The sequence below is a fragment of the Bos grunniens genome, chromosome 29, assembly GCF_055505025.1.
Source record: "Bos grunniens cultivar Pamir isolate PY7600 chromosome 29, Bosgru_T2T1.0, whole genome shotgun sequence".
Classification (NCBI taxonomy): domain Eukaryota; kingdom Metazoa; phylum Chordata; class Mammalia; order Artiodactyla; family Bovidae; genus Bos; species Bos grunniens.
This window is the reverse complement of record NC_141193.1, coordinates 38,954,451-38,977,773: the sequence shown is the minus strand read 5'-3', so window position 1 is coordinate 38,977,773 and position 23,323 is coordinate 38,954,451. Positions and strand designations below refer to the sequence as shown.

Below are 23,323 nucleotides of genomic sequence, written 5' to 3'. Positions count from 1 at the left end.
GGTTGGTCATAACTTTCCTTCCAAGGAGTAAGCGTCTTTTAATTTCATGGCTGCAGTCACCATCTGCAGTGATTTTGGAGCCCCCAAAAATAAAGTCTGACACTGTTTCCACTGTTTCCCCATCTATTTCCCATAAAGTGATGGGACCAGATGCCATGATCTTTGTTTTCTGAATGTTGAGCTTTAAGCCAACTTTTTCACTCTCCTCTTTCACTTTCATCAAGAAACTTTTTAGTTCCTCTTCACTTTCTGCCATAAGGGTGGTGTCATCTGCATATCTGAGGTTATGGGTATTTCTCCCGGCAGTCTTGATTACAGCTTGTGTTTTTTCCAGCCCAGCGTTTCTCATGATGTACTCTGCGTATAAGTTAAATAAGCAGGATGACAATATACAGCCTAGTTGAGGAATAAGGAGTTTCAGTTATCTTTTTTAATAGCAAGTTGGGTAATTTTGGAGAGTAAAAAAAATCATAACAGAGGTTTTAATAATACAGAACTTTCTTCTGGCCTTGGTTTTGTGTTATGGAAAGAAGAATTTAAATGAATGAGTTTGAAGGGTCATATGATAGTTATATTTTAAATGGAATTACCATATGATCCTACAATCCCATGCCTTGGCATATACCTGAAGAAAACCATAGTTCAAAAATATACATGTACTCTAAGTCACCTAAATGTCCATCAACAAAGGAACAGATAAAGATACACACACACACACACACACACACACACACACATATGTATATACAGACACACACACAGTGGAATATTATTCAGCCATAAAAAACTATGAAATAATATCATTTGCAGCAACATAAATAGACCTAGAGACTGTCATACTGAGTGATGTTAAGTCAGAGAAAAACAGATATCATATGATATCATTTTTATGTGGAATCTAAATATTGCAAGTGAACCTATTTACAAAACAGAAATAGTCACAGATGTAGAAAACAAACGTATGGTTACCAGGGGAGAAAGCGAGGTAGGGATAAATTGGGAGATAAGGGATTGACATATTCACTGTACTATATATAAAGTGGATAACTAATAAGAACCTTCTGTATAACACAGGGAATTCTCAGTATTCTATAATGACCTACATGGGAAAAGAACTGTAAAAAAGAGTGGATATATGTATATGTATAAATGATTCACTCTGCTATACAACCGAAACTAACACAACATTGTAAATCAACTATACTCCAATAAAAATTAATTTAAAAAATGAATGGGGACTATTTTAGTAGCAGAAGGGGACTATGCTACCTAGGGTAAAAATACTAGGAGATATATTTGGGTGACTGTATACATTCTAGAGCAAAATATATTAATAGACCTCCATTGATGATCACTAAAAGGCACTCTGTGGGAATAAGAGGATATCCCTGGTGTCTCAGATAGTAGAGAGTCTGCCTGCAGTGCAGGAGACTGGGTTCGATACCAGGGTTGGGAAGATTCCATGGAGAAGGAAATGGCAACCCACTCCACTATTCTTGCCTGGAAAATCCCATGGATGGAGGAGCCTGGCAGGCTAAAGTTCATGGGGTCGAAAAGAATTGGACACAACTGAGTGACTCACTCTCTCTCTCTCCATGGGAATAAAGGAATAAGGTCACTACTGTAGAATTTTGTCCCCTTAAACTTGGCACTTAATGTAGTTTACCATAAATCTATTAGCAGATCCTCCATTTTAAGCTTTTTAAGCAGTCGATGTACAAAATTTGGCTCGAAATAAGTTAATTAGAGTTCCTATAAAGGTCCCTACTCTATGCTACCTGGACTAGTCCCTAGCATATCTTTTCCACTCCACTTGCAGAGGTCCTTGAATGTCCCCCCTCATATCTAATAACTCCAAAGGATACAGGTCACTGTTTGGCACTCTGCTTTTGAAAGTCTCCCAGTCCATGGATTAGGGAGTCAAGTCCAGTTAATTCCACCTAAGTATTTTATTTTCTTTAAAAGTCTGGATATTGGTCTCATCTTTAAACATAGTATTTACAATAATAGTACTATTCTCCCATTTATTTAATAAAGTGTTATTGTTTTAAAGGATATTAGACTGAAAATTTAAGCTAATCTCTTTAATCACTTTTATGAGAAGTCCAGCTGTTTGAGCCATTGTTTTCCCACCTGGGAGGAAATAAGTAGTTCCTTGAGATATGGATTTATAATGTTTAGCATATGAAGTGATGAAAGGGATATCACAGATTATTTAATTTCATTATAAGTCAGTTCAAAAATCTAAAATTGCCATGTTTTATTGCTGCAGTATGTACCTTTCCTCAGAGCTGCATGATTTGTACAGCAATGAACGTGTACTCCTGGGTTCGACCCCTAGGTTGGGAAGATCCCCTGGAGAAGGGAATGGCTACCCACTCCAGTATTCTGGCCTGGAGAATTCCATGGACTGGATAGTCCATGGGGTCTCAAAGAGTTGGGCACGACTGAGTGACTTTCACTTTGAATGTGTACTAAAATATATTGTGCTGTAGCACTGGTTACTGGTGATTGGACAGAAAGTCAAAAGCAAAAGCATATCCCATACTAGACCACAACATATTTGGTGTTTAAGAGGCTCTTAATGTTACCAAGTCAGTACCCAAGAGAGCTGAAAAGGTTTTTTTTGTTAAATTTTACTTTGTTAGGTCATTGAAAAAAAAAATTTTTTTTAATTAGTTTTGGCTGTGCTGGAGTCTTTGTTACTTTGCATGTGGGCTTTCTCTAGTTGCTGAAAGCTTGGACTACTCTTCATTGTGATATGTGGGCTTCTCATTGCAGTGACTTTGCTTGTGGTAGAGCTCTGGGTGCTTGGGCACTTGGATTTAAGTAGTTAAACACGGGCTTAGTAGTTGTGGTGCACAGGCTTAGTTGCCCTAAGGCATGGGGGATCTTCCCAGAGCAGGGATCATAACCCCTGAATTAGCAGGCGAGTTCTTATCCACTGTACCACCAGGGCAGTTCAAGGTCATGGTTTTTTAAATGAACACTAAGAATAAATTGCTAAGGTTTCATACTACTAATTTCTTCCTCCTAAGTGGCAATATTAAACACATGACACAAATCATTGTGTATGTTTGTGTGTGTGTTTGAAAGTGGTTTCAGACTTGGGAGGTGAATGCTAATAATATACTACAAAATACATAAATATACCAAGTTCTCACTTCCTGTAGGCCCTTGGTAGGCACTTGCATGAATTTATTATCCAAGTTAATCATCACAAGACACATCTGGGTCAGGAACAAGACAAGGGTGCCCACTCTCACCACTACTAGTCAACATAATTTTGGAAGTTTTAGCCACAGCGATCAGAGAAGAAAAAGAAATAAAAGGAATCCAGATTGGAAAAGAAGAAGTAAAACTCTCACTGTTTGCAAATGACATAATCCTCTACATAGAAAACCCTAAAGATACCACCAGAAAACTAGTAGAGCTAATCAATGAATATATTGCAGAATATAAAATTAACACACAGAAATCCCTTGCATTCCTACACACTAACTATGAGATAACAGAAAGAGAAATTAAGGAAACAATTCCATTCACCATTACAACAAAAAGAATAAAATACTTAGGAATAAATCGTCAAAAGAAACAAAAGACCTATATATAGAAAACTATAAAACACTGATGAAAGAAGTCAAAGATGACACAAATAGATGGAGAAATATACCATGTTCATGGATCTGAAGAATCAATATAGTGAAAATAAGTATACTACCCAAAGCAATCTATAGATTCAATATAATCCCTATCAAGCTACCAACAGTATTTTTCACAGAGCTAAGACAAATAATTTCATAATTTGTGTGGAAATACAAAAACACCTTGAATAGCCAAAGCAATCTTGAGAAAGAAGAATGGAATTGGAGGAATCAACCTACCTGACTTCAGACTGTACTACAAAGCTACAGTCATTAAGATAGTATGGTTCTGGCACAAAGACAGAAATATAAATCAGTAGAACAAAATAGAAAGCCCAGAGATAAATCCATGCACCTATGGACACCTTATCTTTGACAAAGGAGGCAAAAATATACAATGGAGAAAAGACAATCTCTTTAATAAGTGGTGCTGGAAAAACTGATCAACCACCTGTAAAAGGATGAAATTAGAACACTTTCTAACACCATATACAAAAATAAACTCAAAATGGGTTAAAGATCTAAATGTAAGACCAGAAACTATAAAACTCCTAGAGGAAAATATAGGCAAAACACTCTCTGACATAAATCACAGCAAGATCCTCTATGACCCACCTCCCAGGGTAATGGAAATAAAAGCAAAAATAAACAAATGGGACCTAATTAAACTTAAAAGCTTTTGCACAATGAAGGAAACTATAAGCAAGGTGAAAAGGCAGCCTTCAGAATGGGAGAAAATAATAGCAAACAAAGCAACTGACAAATAATTAATCTCAAAAATATACAAACAGCTCATACAGCTCAATATCAGAAAAATAAACAATCCAATCAAAAAATGGGTCAAAGAACTAAACAGACATTTCTCCAAAGACTACATACAGATGGCTAACAAATACATGACAAAATGCTCAACATCACTCATTATCAGAGAAATGCAAATGTCAGAATGGCTGCTGTCAAAAAGTCTACAAACAATAAATGTTGGAGCGGGTGCAGAGAAAAGGGAACCCTCACAGTGTTGGTGGGCATGCAAACTAGTACAGCCACTATGGAGAACAGTGTGGAGATTCCTTAAAAAACTGGAAATAAAACTGCCATACAACCCAGAAATCCCACTGCTGGACATACACACTGAGGAAACCAGAATTGAAAGAGACATGTGTACCCCAATGTTCATTGCAGCACTGTTTACAATAGCTAGAACATGGAAGCAACCTAGATGTCCATTGGCAGACAAATGGATAAGAAAGCTGTGCTACATATACACAATGGAATATTACTCAACTATTAAAAAGAATGCATTTCTTTTTAATACTTTAATGCATTTTAAAAAATAATGCATTTCATCAGTTCTAATGAGATGGATGAAACTGGAACCTATTATACAGAGTGAAATAAGTTAGAAAGAAAAACACCAATTCAGTATATTAATGCATATATATGGAATTTAGGAAGATGGTAACGATGACCCTATATGTGAGACAGCAAAAGAGACACATAAAGAACAGACTTTTGGACTCTGTGGTATAAGGCGAGGGTGGGATGATTTGAGAGAATAGCACTGAAACATGTGTATTACCATATGTGAAATAGATGACCAATCCGGGTTCGATGCATGAAACAGGACACACAAAGATGGTGCACTGGGACAATCCAGAGGGATGGGACGGGGAGGAAGTGGGAGGGGGGTTCAGGATGGGGCACTCATGTACACCCATGGCTGATTCAGGTCAATGTATGGCAAAAACCACCACAATATTTGTAAAGTAATTAGCCTCCAATTAAAATAAATTGATTAAAAAAGGATTGAAAGGGAGGGGATGTATGTATACTTATAGCTAATTCATGTTGTATAGCAGGAACTAACAAAATATCATAAAGCAGTTATACTCTAATTTAAAAATAAATTTAAAAATTAAAAAAAAGAACATCTGGGATAGTCATTATTATTTTAAATTTTACATGTAAGAAAACAAGCCGAAAGATATGAAGTACCTTGTTGAAGTTCAGGTACTCCAATCGATGGCAGAACTGGCATTCAACTCAAATCTCTTCAAATTCCCTTCCCTTTCCACTTCCATCACAGAACATTTGTGGTTTTTAGGAGGTAAAAAAAAAAAACAAACAACCCAGATATTTGAAAGATGTCCTTGGTACTGGCTAGGTTTTATTAGTGCAAAAGCACTTATGTGCATGTTTAGGCCTTGACACACTTTGGCATTTTTTTTTTTTTCCCCACAGGTATACATGTGTTCCCCACACTTTGGCATTTTTAATAAGTTTTCCTGTTGTTATATGACTAGCATGTTTGGTCAGCATCATTGTGATATAATAACCTAATTTAAACAAGGAGCTGCAACCCAAACAATGGCTGTGATTCAACAGATAGGAAAGTGAGGAAGTACTTGTTATCATTTGTCAGTTAATTTTTATTTTTATGCAGTTTGAACCAAGGGTCACACTGCAGACACCGTGCTTTAAAACTGTCGGAAACCTCTGTCACTTCCTGAGCACTGATGGCCTCTTCCTTTGAGGGCGCCGCTCATACAACAACTTTGGAAAGCAGTGGTGATGACTCCCTTCTCCTTGGCATCGGATGCTTCCTTTCTCTCGACAATGACCGGCACAGCCAGTGAAGACCAAAGCAGGATTTTTTTTCCTTCTTATATAGTCTAGATTATCTAAATGTCCAGAAGATGACCACACTTTAGAAGAGAAGGGAATTCATATTTACTGAGCATCTCTCCATGATCTCCTCAAAGGCAACAACCTTGAATTTCGCTAATCTGTGGATCTGGGAGGCCACAGCACCAAGCTCTGTACATGTGGGACTGAGCTGACGCAATGAAACTGCATGTTATGTCCTGTTTTATTGCAAACATTAAATGCAAATATCTGACCTTAGGCAAGGTGTGGAAGGGACTATTGCTGTTACTTATATACCCCCAGTGCTTTGGTCTATCTCTGGAGAATGTGAATGTTACTGTAGTGAAATAGATGTTGGCTGAGATTCCAGGGGAATTACTTTCCAAAAAATATGGATCATGGTCTTTAAAGATTTCCAGAAAGGCTTTTTGCAGTCAAATGCTGTAACATTGCTAAACCCTTTTAGTAATTTGCATCGTTAGTCATTTATCTGTAGTCTCTCTTCTTCATGGGACCTTTCTCCACTCCATATCCAAGACATACTTACTCTTTCCTCCTGGTCTTCTTGCAAAGCTTTATTCTAGAAATACTTCTTCAATTTTGAATGTATCTGGTCTGTTTAACATTCACTTGTTCCCTTCTGTTAAAAAAATGTTCCTCTTTCAGGAAACGAATGGAAAAGTAGTGATGTCTTCTGTTGTTAATTTGCTCCTAATGCGTACAAAAAAAAAAGATCTTCACGACCCAGATAATCACGATGGTGTGATCACTGACCTAGAGCCAGACATCCTGGAATGTGAAGTCAAGTGGGCCTTAGAAAACATCACTATGAACAAAACTAGTGGAGCTGATGGAATTCCAGTTGAGCTATTTCAAATCCTGAAAGATGATGCTGTGAAAGTGCTGCACTCAGTATGCCAGCAAATTTGGAAAACTCAGCAGTGGCCACAGGACTGGAAAAGGTCAGTTTTCATTCCAATCCCAAAGAAAGGCAATGCCAAAGAATGCTCAAACTACCGCACAATTGCACTCATCTCACACGCTAGTAAAGTAATGCTCAAAATTCTCCAAGCCAGGCTTCAGCAATACGTGAACCGTGAACTTCCTGATGTTCAAGCTGGTTTTAAAAAAGGCAGAGGAACCAGAGATCAAATTGCCAACATCCTCTGGATCATAGAAAAAGCAAGAGAGTTCCAGAAAAACATCTATTTCTGCTTTATTGACTATGCCAAAGCCTTTGACTGTGTGGATCACAATAAACTGTGGACAATTCTGAAAGAGATGGGAATACCAGACCACCTGACCTGCCTCTTGAGAAACCTATATGCAGGTTAGGAAGCAACAGTTAGAACTGGACATGAAACGACAGACTGGTTCCAAATAGGAAAAGGAGTATGTCAAGGCTGTATATTGTCTCCCTGCTTATTTAACTTATATGCAGAGTACATCATGAGAAGCGCTGGGCTGGAAGAAACACAAGCTGGAATCAAGATTGCCGGGAGAAATATCAATAACCTCAGATATGCAGATGATACCACCCTTATGGCAGAAAGTGAAGAGGAACTCAAAAGCCTCTTGATGAAAGTGAAAGTGGAGAGTGAAAAAGTTGGCTTAAAGCTCAACATTCAGAAAACGAAGATCATGGCATCTGGTCCCATCACTTCATGGGAAATAGATGGGGAAACAATGGAAACAGTGTCAGACTTTATTTTTGGGGGCTCCAAAATCACTGCAGATGGTGACTGCAGCCATGAAATTAAAAGACGCTTACTCCTTGGAAGGAAAGTTATGACCAACCTAGATAACATATTGAAAAGCAGAGACATTACTTTGCCAACAAAGGTCCGTCTAGTAAGGCTGTGGTTTTTCCTGTGGTCATGTATGGATGTGAGAGTTGGACTGTGCAGAAGGCTGAGTGCCGAAGAATTGATGCTTTTGAACCGTGGTATTGGAGAAGACTCTTGAGAGTCCCTTGGACTGCAAGGAGATCCAACCAGTCCATTCTGAAGGAGATCAGCCCTGGGATTTCTTTGGAAGGAATGATGCTAAAGCTGAAACTCCAGTACTTTGGCCATCTGATGCGAAGAGTTGACTCATTGGAAAAGACTCAGATGCTGGGAGGGATTGGGGGCAGGAGGAGAAGCAGACACAGAAGATGAGATGGCTGAATGGCATCACTGACTCGATGGACGTGAGTCTGAGTGAACTCCGGGAGTTGGTGATGGACAGGGCGGCCTGGCGTGCTGCAGTCCATGGGGTCACAAAGAGTCGGACACGACTGAGAGACTGAACTGAACTGAATGCATACTCCAGTTCATTTACTGTCCTAGTCTTATCTTTGATTACACATATCTAACAAGTGCAGGTGACTCTAGTTGATGTGTGGATTCCATATTACTTCATTTTAAAATAATAAACTAACTGACCCCATGCCTCTCAGAATATCTTGACTGTCTCATTCCTTGCTTAGCTCGTGTAAGGTTAGAAAATGGAAATGTTTTTAGGATCAACCTTTAAAAACATACCAGTTCAGTTCAGTCACTCAGTCGTGTCCGACTCTTTGTGACCCCATGGACTGCAGCACGCCAGGCTTACCTGTTCATCACCAAATCCCAGAGCTTGTTCAAACTCATGTCCATTGAGTTGGTGATGCCATCCAACCATCTCATCCTCTGTCATCCCCTTCTCCTCCTGCCTTCTATCTTTCCCAGCATCAGGGTCTTTTCCAGTGAGTCAGTTCTTCACATCAGGTAGCCAAAGTATTGGAACTTCAGCTTCAGCATCAGTCCTTCCAGTGAATATTCAGGACTGGCACTTGTTATTATATTTTACCTAGTGCTACCAACATGGCATAGATACTGCCCAGTCAAAGCAGAAATGTGTCATAGAACTGGGACCTCTTGCAGTGCTGAAGGTTAATTCTTTAGGTCTGCAGATGTGAAGAAACTGGCAGCTGGGACAGAAGGCATAGAGAGGGGGACGGCGTCACTCGAGGTGCTACGGTAATTATTTTGCCAACAGGTATGGTGTTTCAGTATCTTAAGAACTGGCTGAGTGTCAAGCCTTGGTTCTTCCAGATAGTGAATGCCTAAGAATAGTATGCTGCTTATATTGCTTAGTATCCCTCATATGGCTATGGAGGTACAACTCAGGGGTATAAACATTCAGAACAAGATAAACTTTTATAACAAACATTAATGTTTTATTACAGATTGCATGACTCCCTTTTAAAATTTCTTTGACTTTTTGTTTTTTTTCACATTACTGTTAATGGCACCACTCTCTTCCTGGTCACACAGGATAGAAAACTTCTGAATTATTTGATTGCCTCAGTTTTGCCTTCATGCCCCAAATCCAGTCAATCATCAAGACTGTCCATGATTCCTTTCTAGTTTTTGCCCCTTCCTTGACACCCCCAGGGTTCTTACCTTGTATGGGTCGAAAGTAAACTACTATATTAGCCTCTTGAGTTTCTCTGTTCTTTCCGCTTCAGTCCAGGCTAGCTGGCATTGTTTTTTTCTTTTTTCCCCTCTTCTCCTCTTTTCTAATCCAGGTCTTACTGGGAGCTCTTTAAGCCTCACTTCCTCAGGAAAACCTTCCCTAATTGACTCAGCTTAACATGAGCTATCCTTCTCTGGGCTTCCCTGGTACTTAATGTCTGTAGCATTCATTTGGCTGTTAGCTATGCTCTACGTTGTGAAATGGCTCTTGTTGCCTGAATTACAGTTACATCTTGAAATATGATTTAATAGGTAATTCTCCCTCAAGTAGAAAGTCCGAGAGTTAATACACCCACAAGAGCATGACTCAGGCTATAGATTTTCAAAAATTTCTTAATAGACATAAATTCTGTAGCTGGCTTTCTGAATAATGTGCAATTTTGTTAAAGAGAAATGCTGACTGTGACCCACTAAATTGAGTTTATAATCCAGTGTTGGATCACAACCTCCATTTTATAAAACACTAAACTATATGAACCTTAAAAAGATGAATCTTTCTTCTGTAATGGAGAGATTAAGTCCTGGAAGCAAAAATCTTTACTACTGGGTGAGTTTAAAGTATTGCAGGAATGGTAGGTAGCAGGGGAGTTCAGAGGAGAGAGAACTTCAGGGTAAAAGCTGCTTCCTACTGTAGGAAGATGAGTCTCTTTGGGTTTGGTATAGGGACTTTGGTATCCCTTATAGATTTTTCCTTTGGTAGTTAAATAGTCCCTTTCAGGGTTTTTTTTTGTTTGTTTTCACAAGGGCATGCGAGAATAATACATATTCATTTACTCTTTACTTACTCATTGTCTTATTTTCCTCTTCGGCATTTATGTGCTTGTATAATAACAGGGCTTGTAATTTAAGTTTCCTGATGTGAATTGTATTTCTATTTTTTTTTTGACTTCTCATATTGTTTATTGTTTTTATCACAAGACGCAGGATATTTTGCGTTCACATCAATTGCAAAACTGTCAGAGGATATTGATGTTTCACATTTTTTTTAATATAAATTTATTTATTTTAATTGGAGGCTAATTACCCCACAATATTGTATTGGTTTTGCCATACATTGACATGAATCTGCCACGGGTGTACATGTGTTCCCCATTCTGAACCCCCCTCCCAACTCCCTCCCCGTACCATCCCTCTGGGTCATCCCAGTGCACCAGTAAGCAAAAGCAGAATACTGTAAGGGGGAAGATTTATTTCTTATTTTATACTCATCCATTTTGTGGATGAACAAAAAAAAACTTTTTAAAATGGGAAACTCTTAAGAGGTACTAGGCTCTGAGATGAAAACACCATCACTTGCAAAGAGTGTTAATTACCTTTTCACTGTAAGCTTCTTGAACTGTACTTTTAAAGGGAGGGAATGTTGTATAGTAAGTAATATTGACTTGAATTCCTACTCCTGAGTAATTTCCTTCAGAAGATGTTGTTTATTTTCCATTGATTTGTTTCCTTTTTTTTTCAGTTAATTAATTTATTTTTGCCTTTGCTGGGTGTTCATTGCTGCCAGCTTTAGTAGTTGCAGTTCAGAGGCTCAGTAGTTGTGGCTCCCAGGCTCTAGAGCCCAGGCTCAATAGTTGGGACACACTGTCATAGTTACCCCTTGGCATGTGGGATCTTCCAGAATCAAGGGTCGAACCCATGTCCCCTATATTGGCAGGCATATTCTTTATCACTGAGCCACTAGGGAAGCCCTCCCTTTTTGTTCGTTCTTTTTTTAAATCAAATGAGACTTTGAAGTGAAGCTTTTCTTGGTTATATACTTTGTGGCAGACTAGACCGTGGCCTCTTTGAGAGCAAAGATTGTACCTTTTATTCTTCTATCCAGTGTAGCCATGTACTTGCTGCTCTTCTACCCTTTCAAGGTTGAGCAGGATTTTAACTTGATAATTTTAGGATCTGTTCACAGTTCTTGAGGTTATGTGTTATGTGTGTTAGTTGCTCAGTCGTGTTCAACTCTTTGTGACCCAATGGACTGTAGCCTGCCAGACTCTTCTGTCCATGGAATTCTCCAGGCATGCATACTGGAGTGGGTTTCCATTTCCCACTCCAGGGGATTTTCCCAATCCAGGGCTTGAACCTGGGTCTCCCACATTGCAGGCAGATTCTTTACCATCTGAGCCATCAGGGTAGATCCTCTTAAGGCTAACAACAGAAAGCTAACAGAGCCTTACTGGTGGCTCCAGGGCCCAGAGCAGTGTTAACTGGTGTGGCCCACACCCAGCCTGGGTTACTTGGTCTTTTGATGTCGCATCACACTTCTCCCTTTTTCTCCTCAATTCAACTCAACAGTCATTGATGAAGCAAGTTCTGTGCCCATTGTACTTTTTGCTGTGGGGTTCAGGCATGAACAAGGAAGGGGAGGCAGTATGGCATGGTGGGAAAAATGCAGCCTCTTCATTTCCACTGATGAGCAAATGAAAGAATGTACATTTAGCCCTTAGTGCAGTCCTTACCGGAGAAGGCAATGGCACCCCACTCCAGTACTGTTGCCTGGAAAATCCCATGGATGGAGGAGCCTGGTAGGCTGCAGTCCATGGGGTCACTAGAGTCGAACACGACTGAGCAACTTCCCTTTGACTTTCCACTTTCATGCCTTGGAGAAGGAAATGGCAACTCCAGTGTTCTTGCCTGGAGAATCCCATGGACAGAGAAGCCTGGTAGGCTGCAGTCCATGGGGTCGCACAGAGTCGGACACGACTGAAGCGACTTAGCAGCAGTAGCAGCAGCAGCAGTCCTTACCCTATTCACAGGGCAGGTGGGAATAACACACATGGTTTTAATCAATAGATTCTAGCATCTTATTGGATTACTTTAGAGTTTTTAGTAGTATAGCAGGTGTACAACATGTGTAAATAAGTAACTACAGAGCAAAAGCTACACTTGAAAAGCACTATAATAGAGCTAAAAGTGCCATGGACACAAAGCAGGAAGGCAAAGGAGTGCTTCGTGTAGGAAGTGGCATTGAATAGAATCCCCTTTTTACACAGTTGACATACCTGACTGAAAGGCTGTGGAGATTAAAGGCTTCATTGACTATTGCCTGCTCTGAGACCTCTTTTCTGACCACCCTATTAAAATTAAGCTCTCTGTTATATTCTCTGCAAAACTACAGTTTCTAAGTATTTCTTTATTGTATATTTGCTCCTTTATTACTTGCCTCTTTGATTAGATTATAAGCTAGGTGAAGGCAGTAATCATATCTAGCTTGTTCACTGTTTTATCTCTAGCACTAACCACTGGTAGGCACTAGAGAAATACTTATTAAATGAATGACTGTCTTTAACCACTGACTGTCATTTATCTGTATATCCTATTAGCTCCAGGGCAGTTGCTATACAGGATGGTGGCGCAGTGACAAAAGCACCTGAAAGTAATCAAAGGAGCTACTTGGTTGTGTTTGAACTTGCTGTCATTGTTCTGAGCTTTTTGGTTTCAGCTGAGGATATCCTTTTCCTTTCCTTTATCTTTCTTACAGTGCCCTTATCATTCAGACCGGATGAATGCTGAAAACAATGAGTAGTTTATAGAGTATATTTTTAAGGTGATGATTAAGAGTCTCTAGAGCCCATTTTATAGTGACACCGGGACTGAAAATTGGATGTTGGAGTTTCCCGGAGGAAAACTGCTGCTATTTTCTTCAGTTGCTTGCTTTTGTGGAGGATCTTCATGTGGACATATTGTAAAGTTTAATTTGGAATGCTAAAAGCCTTTAAAGCCATGTATTAGTCAATATAAGAAAAACTTATTTTAAGCAATCTCTGAAGAGAGAATGCTGTAAGTTGTCTGTTTCAGCAGTTCTTACAGTGTTATTCACAGAAGATCCTTTGTGGGGCAGGAGGAGTTGTATTTTAGCATTGTGTAGTAGTATCTTCTTTGTATGTATTACTTAAAACAGTAGTTTATTGTTTTGACAGAGGTAACTAGGTAGAGATTGTGGTCCCTGATGTCTTTTGTCTCACCAGAGAGAAACAGAGACTGTCAAGTTTGAGAACAATTAGATTCTCACTTTGTATAATTTCTTGAAATAGGTTTTGGATAAAAAGGGTAGAAGTAAAATCTGCTTTGTTAATTTCCATTAAGTGCTACTGGGAGCCTGATGGCCTTGGAACTCTTTCACCATTTACTGGAGTTCTTATATTTATCATGGACAGAGTCAGTGCAGAATCAGTTATTAAAGGATAATAGTGGTGGTTACAGCTGTTCAGAAGACTTCCTTTTGTTTATTGCTGTTTTGCAAATACTGCTGATGTCATACACTGGCCTCCAAAACTATTAGAAAATAAATGTGCGTTATTTTAAACCTCCCAGTTTGTTGTACTTTGTTACAACAGCCCTAAAATACTAACAGAGATGGTCCTCCATAGAGGTGGCGTTGAGAGTAAAGCCTGAAGGAGCCAGCCAGTGGAAGAACTCCGGAAAGAAGTAACAGAAAATTGAAAGGCTCAGAGACTTGGAATGTTGACTGAAGTGACTTAGCAGCAGCAGCAGTATGCTGCTGAATGAGCCAGTATGATAGACATTTTATAGGAAGCTATCATTCAGGTTAAATAGCTGTGCACTGGCCAAGAACCACAGCTTTAAGTGCTTTACAGCCCTAGAAAATGTGACTATAACCCTGTCACACCTATTGCACAATTGCACTCATTTCCCAAGATGGCAAAGTAATGCTCAAAATTCTCCAAGCTAGGCTTCAATAGTACATAAACTGAGAACTTCCAGATGTTCAAGCTGGATTTAGAAAAGGCAGAGGAACCAGAGAACAAATTGCCAACATCTATCTGTTGAATCATAGTAAAAGCAAGAGAGTTCCAGAAAAACATCTACTTCTGCTTCATTGACTATACTGAAGCCTTTGACTGTGTGAATCACAACACATTGTGGAAAACTCTTAAGAGATGGAAATACCAGACCACCTTACCTGCCTCCTGAGAAATCTGTATGCAGGTCAGGAAGCAGCAGTTAGAACCAGACATGGAACAACGGACTGGTTCTAACCTGGGAAAGGAGTATGTCAAGTCTGTGTCTTGTCACTGTACTAATTTAACTTATATGCAGAGTACCTCATGCGAAATGCTGGATGAAGTACAAGCCAGAATCAAGTTGCCAGGAAAAACATCAATAACCTCAGATATGCAGATGACACCACCCTTATGGCAAAAAGTGAAGAGGAACTAAAGAGCCTCTTGATTAATATGAAAGAGGAAAGTGAAAAAGTTGGCTTAAAACTGAAGATTAAAAAAATGAAGATCATGACATCCAGTTCCATCCATATCTCTTGATGGCAAGTAGATGGGGAAAGAGTGGAAACATTGAGAGACTTTATTTTCTTGGCCTCCAAAATCACTGCAGATGGTGCCTGCAGCCCTGAAATTAAAAGACACTTGCTCCTTGGAAGAAGTGAACGTGAAAGTCTTTCAGTCGTGTCTGACTCTTTACAACTCCATGGACTATACAGTCCATGGAATTCTCCAGGCCAGAATACTGAAGTATGGGTAGCCTTTCCCTTCAGGGGATCTTCCCAACCCGGGGATCTTCCCAACCCAGAGATCAAACCCAGGTCTCCTGCATTGCAGGTGGATTCCTTACCAGCTGAGCCACAAGGGAAGCTCAAGAATACACGACAAACCTAGATAGCTCATTAAAAAGCAGAGACATTACTTTGCCAACAAAAGTCCATATAGTTAAAGCTATGATTTTTCCAGTGGTCATGTATGGATGTGAGAGTTGGACCATAAAGAAGGCTGAGCACCGAAGAATTGATGCTTTTGAACTGTGGTGTTGGAGAAGACTCTTGAGAGAGTCCCTTGGGCTGCAATGAGATCAAACCAGTCAATCCTAAAGGAAATCAACCCTGAACATTCACTGGAAGCTGAAGCTCCAATGCTTTGGTCACCTGATGCGAAGAGCCAACTCATTGGAAAAGAGTCTGATGCTGGGAAAGATTGAAGGCAGGAGGAGAAGGGGACAACAGAGGATGAGATTGTTGGATGGCATCACTGACTCAATAGACATGAGTTTGAGAAAGCTCCAGGAGACAGTGAAGGACAGGGAAGCCTGGTGTGCTGCAGTCCATGGGGTTGCAAAGAGTCGGACACCATGAGCGACTGAACAACAAAAACCCTGTCTCAAAGTCATCCCTGACCTTTTAGCTTATACACTTCAGCAAGATGCTGATTAGTCCTTCACCTGCCCATCTAATCAGATTTGCCTGAGTTAATTTGGACTTATTTATCTTCCTGTTTCTCCTCCCAGCAGAGGGCATACAGTTCTGGTTCCTCAGCTGCCTGGGTAAAGCTAAACTATTATGCGTCAGGTTTAGATTTTATGTTTGGGTTCTCCCTCAGACATGTGATTTGTCTGGGCAAAAGGTACATATGACTACAGCATTCTGTAACTCTTCCAAAGGCAGTAACGGACCCTTGCAATCAATCAACCTGCACAGACTTGACTCTGGGAACTTTGATTTCCATTCTCATTGCTTTGAGTCATGCTTTTCTCTGAAGCTGTGTTGGATTTGTTTTAATACCAATTGCAGAGCTAGGATGTATACATTCATTCTATGTATATTCATTGATTCCCCTCTCCCCCCCCCCCCCGCCTTGGTGGCATTGTGTGGCAAGCAGGATCTTAGTTCCCTGACAATGGATTGAACTCAGGACTCCTGCAGTGGTAGCGCAGATTCTTAACCCCTGAATCACCAGGGGAATCCCTATTCATTGATCTTCTACCATGTGCCAGACCTTATTCTACTCACTGGGGACTTAGCAGTGGACAAAACAGACAAAAATCTCTGCCTCATTAAGGCTCTATTGCTCGTGTACCTATTTCACTTACTGTTGGTTTAGAGAGGCAATCTCAGATTTCAGGTTTCTCTTTACAGGGAGATTTTAGGTGTTAGCCTGATGAATCTAATATCATCATCTCTTAAATTATGTATCTTCTACAAACAACAGCAGTTCCTGAATACGCTTGTTCTGCAGAGTTCATCATGCTCTTTGCTTGACACGCTTTTCTGTACTTGAAAAAATTCTTGTTACTCTTCAGAGTTCAACTCAGGTATCACTTCCTCAGTGAAGCCTTCCATGATTCCCTTGGGTCAGACTGTAACCTCTCAGCTCCCACAATACTTTGTATGTAGAACTTACCATCTTGTGACTGTTTGTTAGTTATGCTCATCACTTTTTTAGATTAAAAACTTGAGAAATGGAATTGTATTTTAGTTCTCTTTCCTAATGCCTGTTACTTAATGAGTATTCAATACACATTTTTAAGTGAAAGAGAAATTAAATATAGATGTGATTTAGTATAATTTACGTATGACTATAGTGAAATAGGAGCTTCCCTGGTGGCTCAGACAGTAAAGAATCTGCCTGCAATGCAAGAGACCTGGGCTTAATCCCTGGATTGGGAAGATTCCCTGGAGAAGGAAATGGCAACCCATTCTTGCCAGGGAAATCCCATGGACAGAGGAGCCTGGTGGGCTGCAGTACATGTGGGTTGCAAAAGAGTGGAACACGACTTAGCGACTAAAGAACAACATAGTGAAGTAGAAATACAGGCATGTACATTATAAAATAAAAAATGTATCTTAAATGTAGTCTCAAGTGTTTACAAATCTATTTGCTAATTATCTTGCTAAGTCACTTCAGTCATGTCCAACTCTTTGTAACCCCATGGACTGTAGCCTGCCAGGCTCCTCTGTCCATGGAATTCTCCAGGCAAGAATACTGAAGTGGGTTGCCATGCCCTCCTCCAGGGTATCTTCCTGACCCAGGAATTGAACCCACGTCTCTTTTGTCTCCTGCATTGTCAGGTGGGTTCTATACCACTGAGCTACCAGGGAAGGCCTAATTATCTTACAAGTATAGAAAAAATGCACCAGCCTAACTCTAGAATCCTCTAATTCTCTTTTAGAGTCACCTTCCCCCTGCAAGAGTAATCACTATTCTGACTTCTAACAACATGCATTTTGAACCCTGATATTAAACTATGTGAATATATCTTTGTTTGAAAAGAAAGATTTAAAATAATTGACATCTCTATAACTCAGGTTTTTTTCATTTCAGACTTAGGACTTGAGATTTAAGTTCCCTTCCTGTCCTAAAATTGTTATGACTCTAATATTTAAAACTTAACAGTTCTCCCACTTTATTGCTTATACAATACTGCCCTCTGACGATGTAATATTTCCTAAAATTTAAATAGATAATTTCCAACTTGAGAGCTTAGGCTGTGGTCAGGTAATTCTAGTGGTACATAGCTCCCTGAAGCCACACTAAGTTATTGACTGTGAGGTGCTGTGATAGAGTTGTTTAGCCAATAGATGATACCGGAATCTTCCTCTGCTGGAGCACTTGACTATTCTTTGACAAAACATGTATTGATTTACTGGAATGTTTTGGGCCTTCTGAAGGGCAGGACATAAAGACAGCATATTAAAAGCACAGACATTACTTTGCCAAAAAAGGTCTGTCTAGTCAAGGCTATGATTTTTCCAGTAGTCATGTATGGATGTGAGAGTTGGACTATAAAGAAAGCTGAATATAGAAGAATTGATGCTTTTGAATTGTGTTGTTGGAGAAGACTCTTGAGAGTCCCTTGGACTGCAAGGAGATCAAACCAGTCCATCCTAAAGGAGATTAGTCCTGGGTGTTCATTGGAGGGACTGATGTTGAAGCTGAAACTCCAGTACTTTGGCCACCTAATGTGGAGAGCTGACTCATTTGAAAAGACCTTGATGCTGGGAAAGATTGAGGGCAGGAGGAGAAGGGGACGACAGACGATGAGATGGTTGGATGGCATCACTGACACATTGGACATGGGTTTGGGTGGACTCCGGGAGTTCGAGATGGACAGGGAGGCCTGGCGTGCTGTGGTTCATGGGGTCACAAAGAGTCGGACATGACTGAGCGACTGAACTGACTAAACTGAAAGGGCAGGATATCTTCACCTTTGTTTTAATATTAGAGTACAGGATATTATGATGTCATAGGATTTTGGTAATTTAGAATATGATTTTCCTTTTGGAGTCTAAAGTCCTTGGTTAGGGGAAAGGAGGCTTCCTGAGCACTGTAAAATTTTGCTGTACCCATTTTCCGACCAAGTATGTACTGTTAAAAATATAATTAGATGCCGTTGTGATATTTATTTATACCATTATTGAGTTCATAATAGCTTCTCTTATATTTTCTCAAGCACTAGCTTGATATATATATATGTCTATGAGAATTTAACATTAACAAGAGGTCCTTATACACAGAAATATGGGAAACCACATTTAGAAGATTTGAACTGCATTTGTTTAATAATTATAAAGTATCTGTCTTGTAGAGGGGCACTATGGTAGCTATTGTGTTCTTGCCTTTCTAACAATCTGTTAGTAGGTGTAGGAAGTTGGATAGCCGAACTTTTTTCCACAGTGGATTCTCGTATATCCTTTTATTCCCTTCCCAGTTTGTTATTTTACCTTTAAGTAAATAATTTATATCTAAGAGTTTCTTTTTTGAGACTAAGAGCAGGTTACAAATAATATGTAGAAGGAAAGAATACATTTCTCTTGTGTATATTAATATGCACAGAAAGATGTTTGAAAATATGCCACATCTTGTTACATAGACGGATGGTTTGATTTGAAGGGAATCTCTGAGCAAACATCTACCTTCCTTGTTAAAATAAACTAGACCTTCTATGATTGGCAATGAAAGGAGCATCCCTGTGGGGAGGGAAGGACATTCCTGTTTCTTAGACTCACCTTCCTCTTGGAGGGACTTGTGATCCTTTTCCTTGTCACCGTCTCCACTCTGTCATCAAGGGACACTGTTTCCTTTTTAATTCTTTAAGTCAGATTTACCCTCCAGTCTTTCCTGGTATCTTCAGACTAAGCAACAGTTAGAACCGGACATGGAACAATAGACTGGTTCCAAATTGGGAAAGGAGTATGTCAAGGCTATCTTGTCACCTTGCTTATTTAACTTACATGCAGAGTACATCATGAGAAGTGCCAGGCTGGATGAAACACAAGCTGGAATCAAGATTTCTGGGAGAAATATCAATAACCTCAGATACACAGATGACACCACCTTTATAGCACAAAGCAAAGAGAAACTAAAGAGCCTCTTAATGAAGGTGAAAGTGGAGAGTGAAAAAGCTGGCTTAAAACTTAACATTCAGAAAACTAAGATCATGATATCCTGTCCCATCTCTTCGTGGCAAATAGATGGGGAAACAGTGAGAGACTTTATTTTCTTGGGCTCCAAAATCACTGCAGATGGTGACTACAGCCATGAAATTAAAAGATGCTTGCTCCTTGGAAGAAAAGCTATAACCAACCTAGACAGCATATTAAGAAGCAGAGATAATACTTTGCTGACAAAGGCCCATCTAGTCAAAGCTATGGTTTTTCCAGTAATCATGTATGAGAGTTGGACCATAAGGAAGGCTGAGTGCCAAAGAATTGATGCTTTTGAACTGTGGTGTTGGAGAAGACTCTTGAGAGTCCCTTGGACTGCAAGGAGATCAAGCCAGTCCATCCTAATGGAAATCAGTCCTAAATATTCATTGGAAGGACTGATGCTGAAGCTGAAGCTCCAATACTTAGGCCACCTGATGTGAAGAGCTGACTCATTAGAAAAGACACTGATGCTGGGAAAGATTGAAGGCAGGAGGAGAAGGGGATGACAGAGGATGAGATGGTTGGATGGCATCACCAACTCAATTGACATGAGTCTGAGTAAGCTCCGGGAGTTGGTAATGGACAGGGAAGCCTGGCGTGCTGCAGTCCATGGGGTCACAAAGAGGCAGACACAACTGAGCAACTGAACAGCAAGAACTTTCCTGGTATTTTCAGAATACAGATGAATAAAGTAGTGTTGCCAAAATCTTGACTGTGCACCAATGCTGAAGAGAAATACAGAGACAGAGTTTTGGAAGGGTAAGAAAAATGGCTTTATCTTGGCCCAGCAGAGGGGAATACATAGCAGGCTAGCACCTCAAGAATTGTGCCCCTTTTTGCTTGGGAATGGGGAGTTTTATATCATTCTGAAGGTCTTGTATTTTTTTTTTTTTTTTCCTTTCTGCAAATTTTCAAAATGGCCACAGCTGGCTTTAGGTAACTCAGCAACCAGGACTGGTGTCACTGAAGTTATCTAGCCCATGGCCTTTTTGAAAATGCAGAATGCTACAAGACAGTGTAGGGGAAGAAGAATGTCAGGTGCCAAGTACAATACGTATGGAATCAGAGTAATTAGTTTTGTTTAGCTTTGTAAAGGGCAAGTCTAGCTATAAAAGTGTTTATTAGTAGTAACAGCTAAAGAATAACCAAGGTTGTTTAAATCTTGCAGGCCTGTTTGACTGGTATGTACCAAGGGCTGTTCACTCATTTCTGTTTTTGCAGCAACAGTAGAACATTCGAAGGATTCTTGAAATGTTCTGACGTAATCAAGTGAAAACAAGTCAAGAGTCACCCATGATCTGATTCATAAGCTATAGCTTGCTCTCCCGTCTAGTCCCAGCTCAGGGGCTCCTCCTGCATGAGGGACAGTTTAGGCAGGCTCTACTTTTCTCCACCCAGAGACCTGGAAGCTGGCAAAACCCCACCATCCTTTCAGATTTTGGTTCCTTCTGGAAGTTGTGTCCTTCTACCATGAAGGTGTCTACCCCTTCAGGGGAGGTCCAGCTTGCCCAGAAACAATGTTAGTCTCCATTTAGGAACTCTAACAGAATGTCATGCCATAAATCTAAGATTAATACAGGGCACACACCATCAAATGGAGGAAAGGAAGTCTTATCTCATTTCAATGTCTCTGGTCTAGAACTGGACACCAGAGAGCCCTCTTTCAAGGTACCTTAATTTGAAGTGTGAGTCTGTTTTTTGCCCTGTGTATTTTAGTAAAATTCTGTTGTTATTGTATATCTGGATATGTAAATGAAACCCAACTGTAAACCAATTTTCCTAAAACTAAAGCCTACTGAGTAAGAGTCAACATTGTTTTCTTTTTATGAGTCAGATAAGACCGAGTGACTTCACTTTCACTTTTCACTTCCATGCATTGGAGAAGGAAATGGCAACCCACTTCAGTGTTCTTGCCTGGAGAATCCCAGGGACGGGGGAGCCTGGTGGGCTGCCGTCTATGGGATCGCACAGAGTTGGACATGACTTAGCAGCAGCAGCCTAATTAAATGAGTTAAAAACAATATAGTAACAATTACTGAGTTAAGTCAGTGAAAAGACCATATTCTTCAGTAAAACTGTTCGTATATGGGTGGGAATGTGTACTTCATTTTGCAAATCTAGGAGAAAGATACCCTAGTGCCCCCTGCTAAAAGTTGAAGTTTGTATCCAGCCCTATCTGCAATAGTGTGTTACAATGAAAAAAGCAGACTGGATTTTGTGAGAGGTAGGATTGGGTAGTGAAAAACACACATGAAGAAGAATTGTATTTTATTTATTAGTTATATTACCTTAAGCAAGTTATCTGACCTCTCTGAGCTTTCGTATCCTTATTTATAGGATTGGTGTAATGAACATGCTCCCAGAGGCTGATGGGGAGGATGGTAAGGTGATCTGTGTAAAGCACCAACACAGTACCACACCCGGAATAAGTGTTCTGTGTTACCCCCCGCCCCCTTTCTCCAAGTTGCCACCAAAACTGCTTCTAATAGGTGTGATGTTCTTACAGGCTTTTCTGGATGTGGATTTTATTTTTGAGTAGTTTTAAAGTCCATGTAGTTATTGTTGCCACAATAAACTATTTAAAGGATGTTCCCTTTGTTTCTTCCTGTCTACCCATTCTCATGGATCTCTTCTATCCTCTACAAGGTGAAGGAGGGAAATATCTCTTGAAACAGGACCATATTGTAGAGAGAACTGCTGTGTGTGACTAGAGGTGTTCTCCGTTTTTGAGATCATGTTTGCATGGCTTTTATGGTGCTATTATTTTAGTTATCTCAATATACCAAATTGAAAAAATAATTAAAAATTCGAGGTTTGCCTCTGACTTGTAACCTTGACCAAGCCACTTGACCTCTTTGAGCCTGGTTTTTTTCAGTTGAACAGTGCAGATCAACTGGCTTCTAAGTCCCTTGTCTCTGTTTCTGTTGTGGTTTATAAAATTTCTATTCAGGATCCCATAGCTGAAAGTGGTATGCAGCCCTCAGCTCTCCACAGCAGAGGGCACACTGCACCTAGTGTGCCGGGCCATTAGGTATTGGGAACTGTCTACAGTTGTATAGTCTGAAGTGGGTATCCCTGATGATTAGGAAGAGTCAAGAAAATTCTGTAAATCAATGTTTTACAAAGGATATTTCACTACTTGTTTCTAGCTCTTTACTATTTAGCTGAAGCACCCAAGAAATAGGAGATTTTGACGTTCTAGTGGGATGTCCTATAATTCTGTGAAGAGCTTTGTCACTCTCCACCTCACTTACCTCATCTTGGTATCCCATTCTTGGGACCGGTGTGCAGATGGGGTGGAGTGGAGAGCTAGCATTCCTTGAGCATGCATTATACATTAGGGACTCTTCCTGGTACTTTAGTTA

The 23,323-nt window shown here is 39.9% G+C and overlaps 1 protein-coding gene across 10 annotated transcripts in view; it reads left to right on the top strand.

The window, feature by feature from the left end:
• PRCP (prolylcarboxypeptidase) overlaps positions 1–23,323 on the top strand; it is an 86,232-nt gene that overhangs the window by 13,935 nt on the left and 48,974 nt on the right. For 2 of the 10 annotated variants that reach the window (XM_086384567.1, XM_086384566.1), the window contains exon 3: positions 6,957–8,729. The exons of 7 other annotated variants lie outside the window; for them this stretch is intronic. In XM_086384567.1, the coding sequence (XP_086240693.1) occupies positions 6,957–7,625 (669 nt within the window). In that variant the 3' untranslated portion in view covers positions 7,626–8,729. Of the gene's footprint in view, positions 1–6,956; positions 8,730–19,769; positions 20,718–23,323 lie in introns of those variants that run through there. One more of the 10 variants, XM_086384565.1, reaches the window with a different exon arrangement.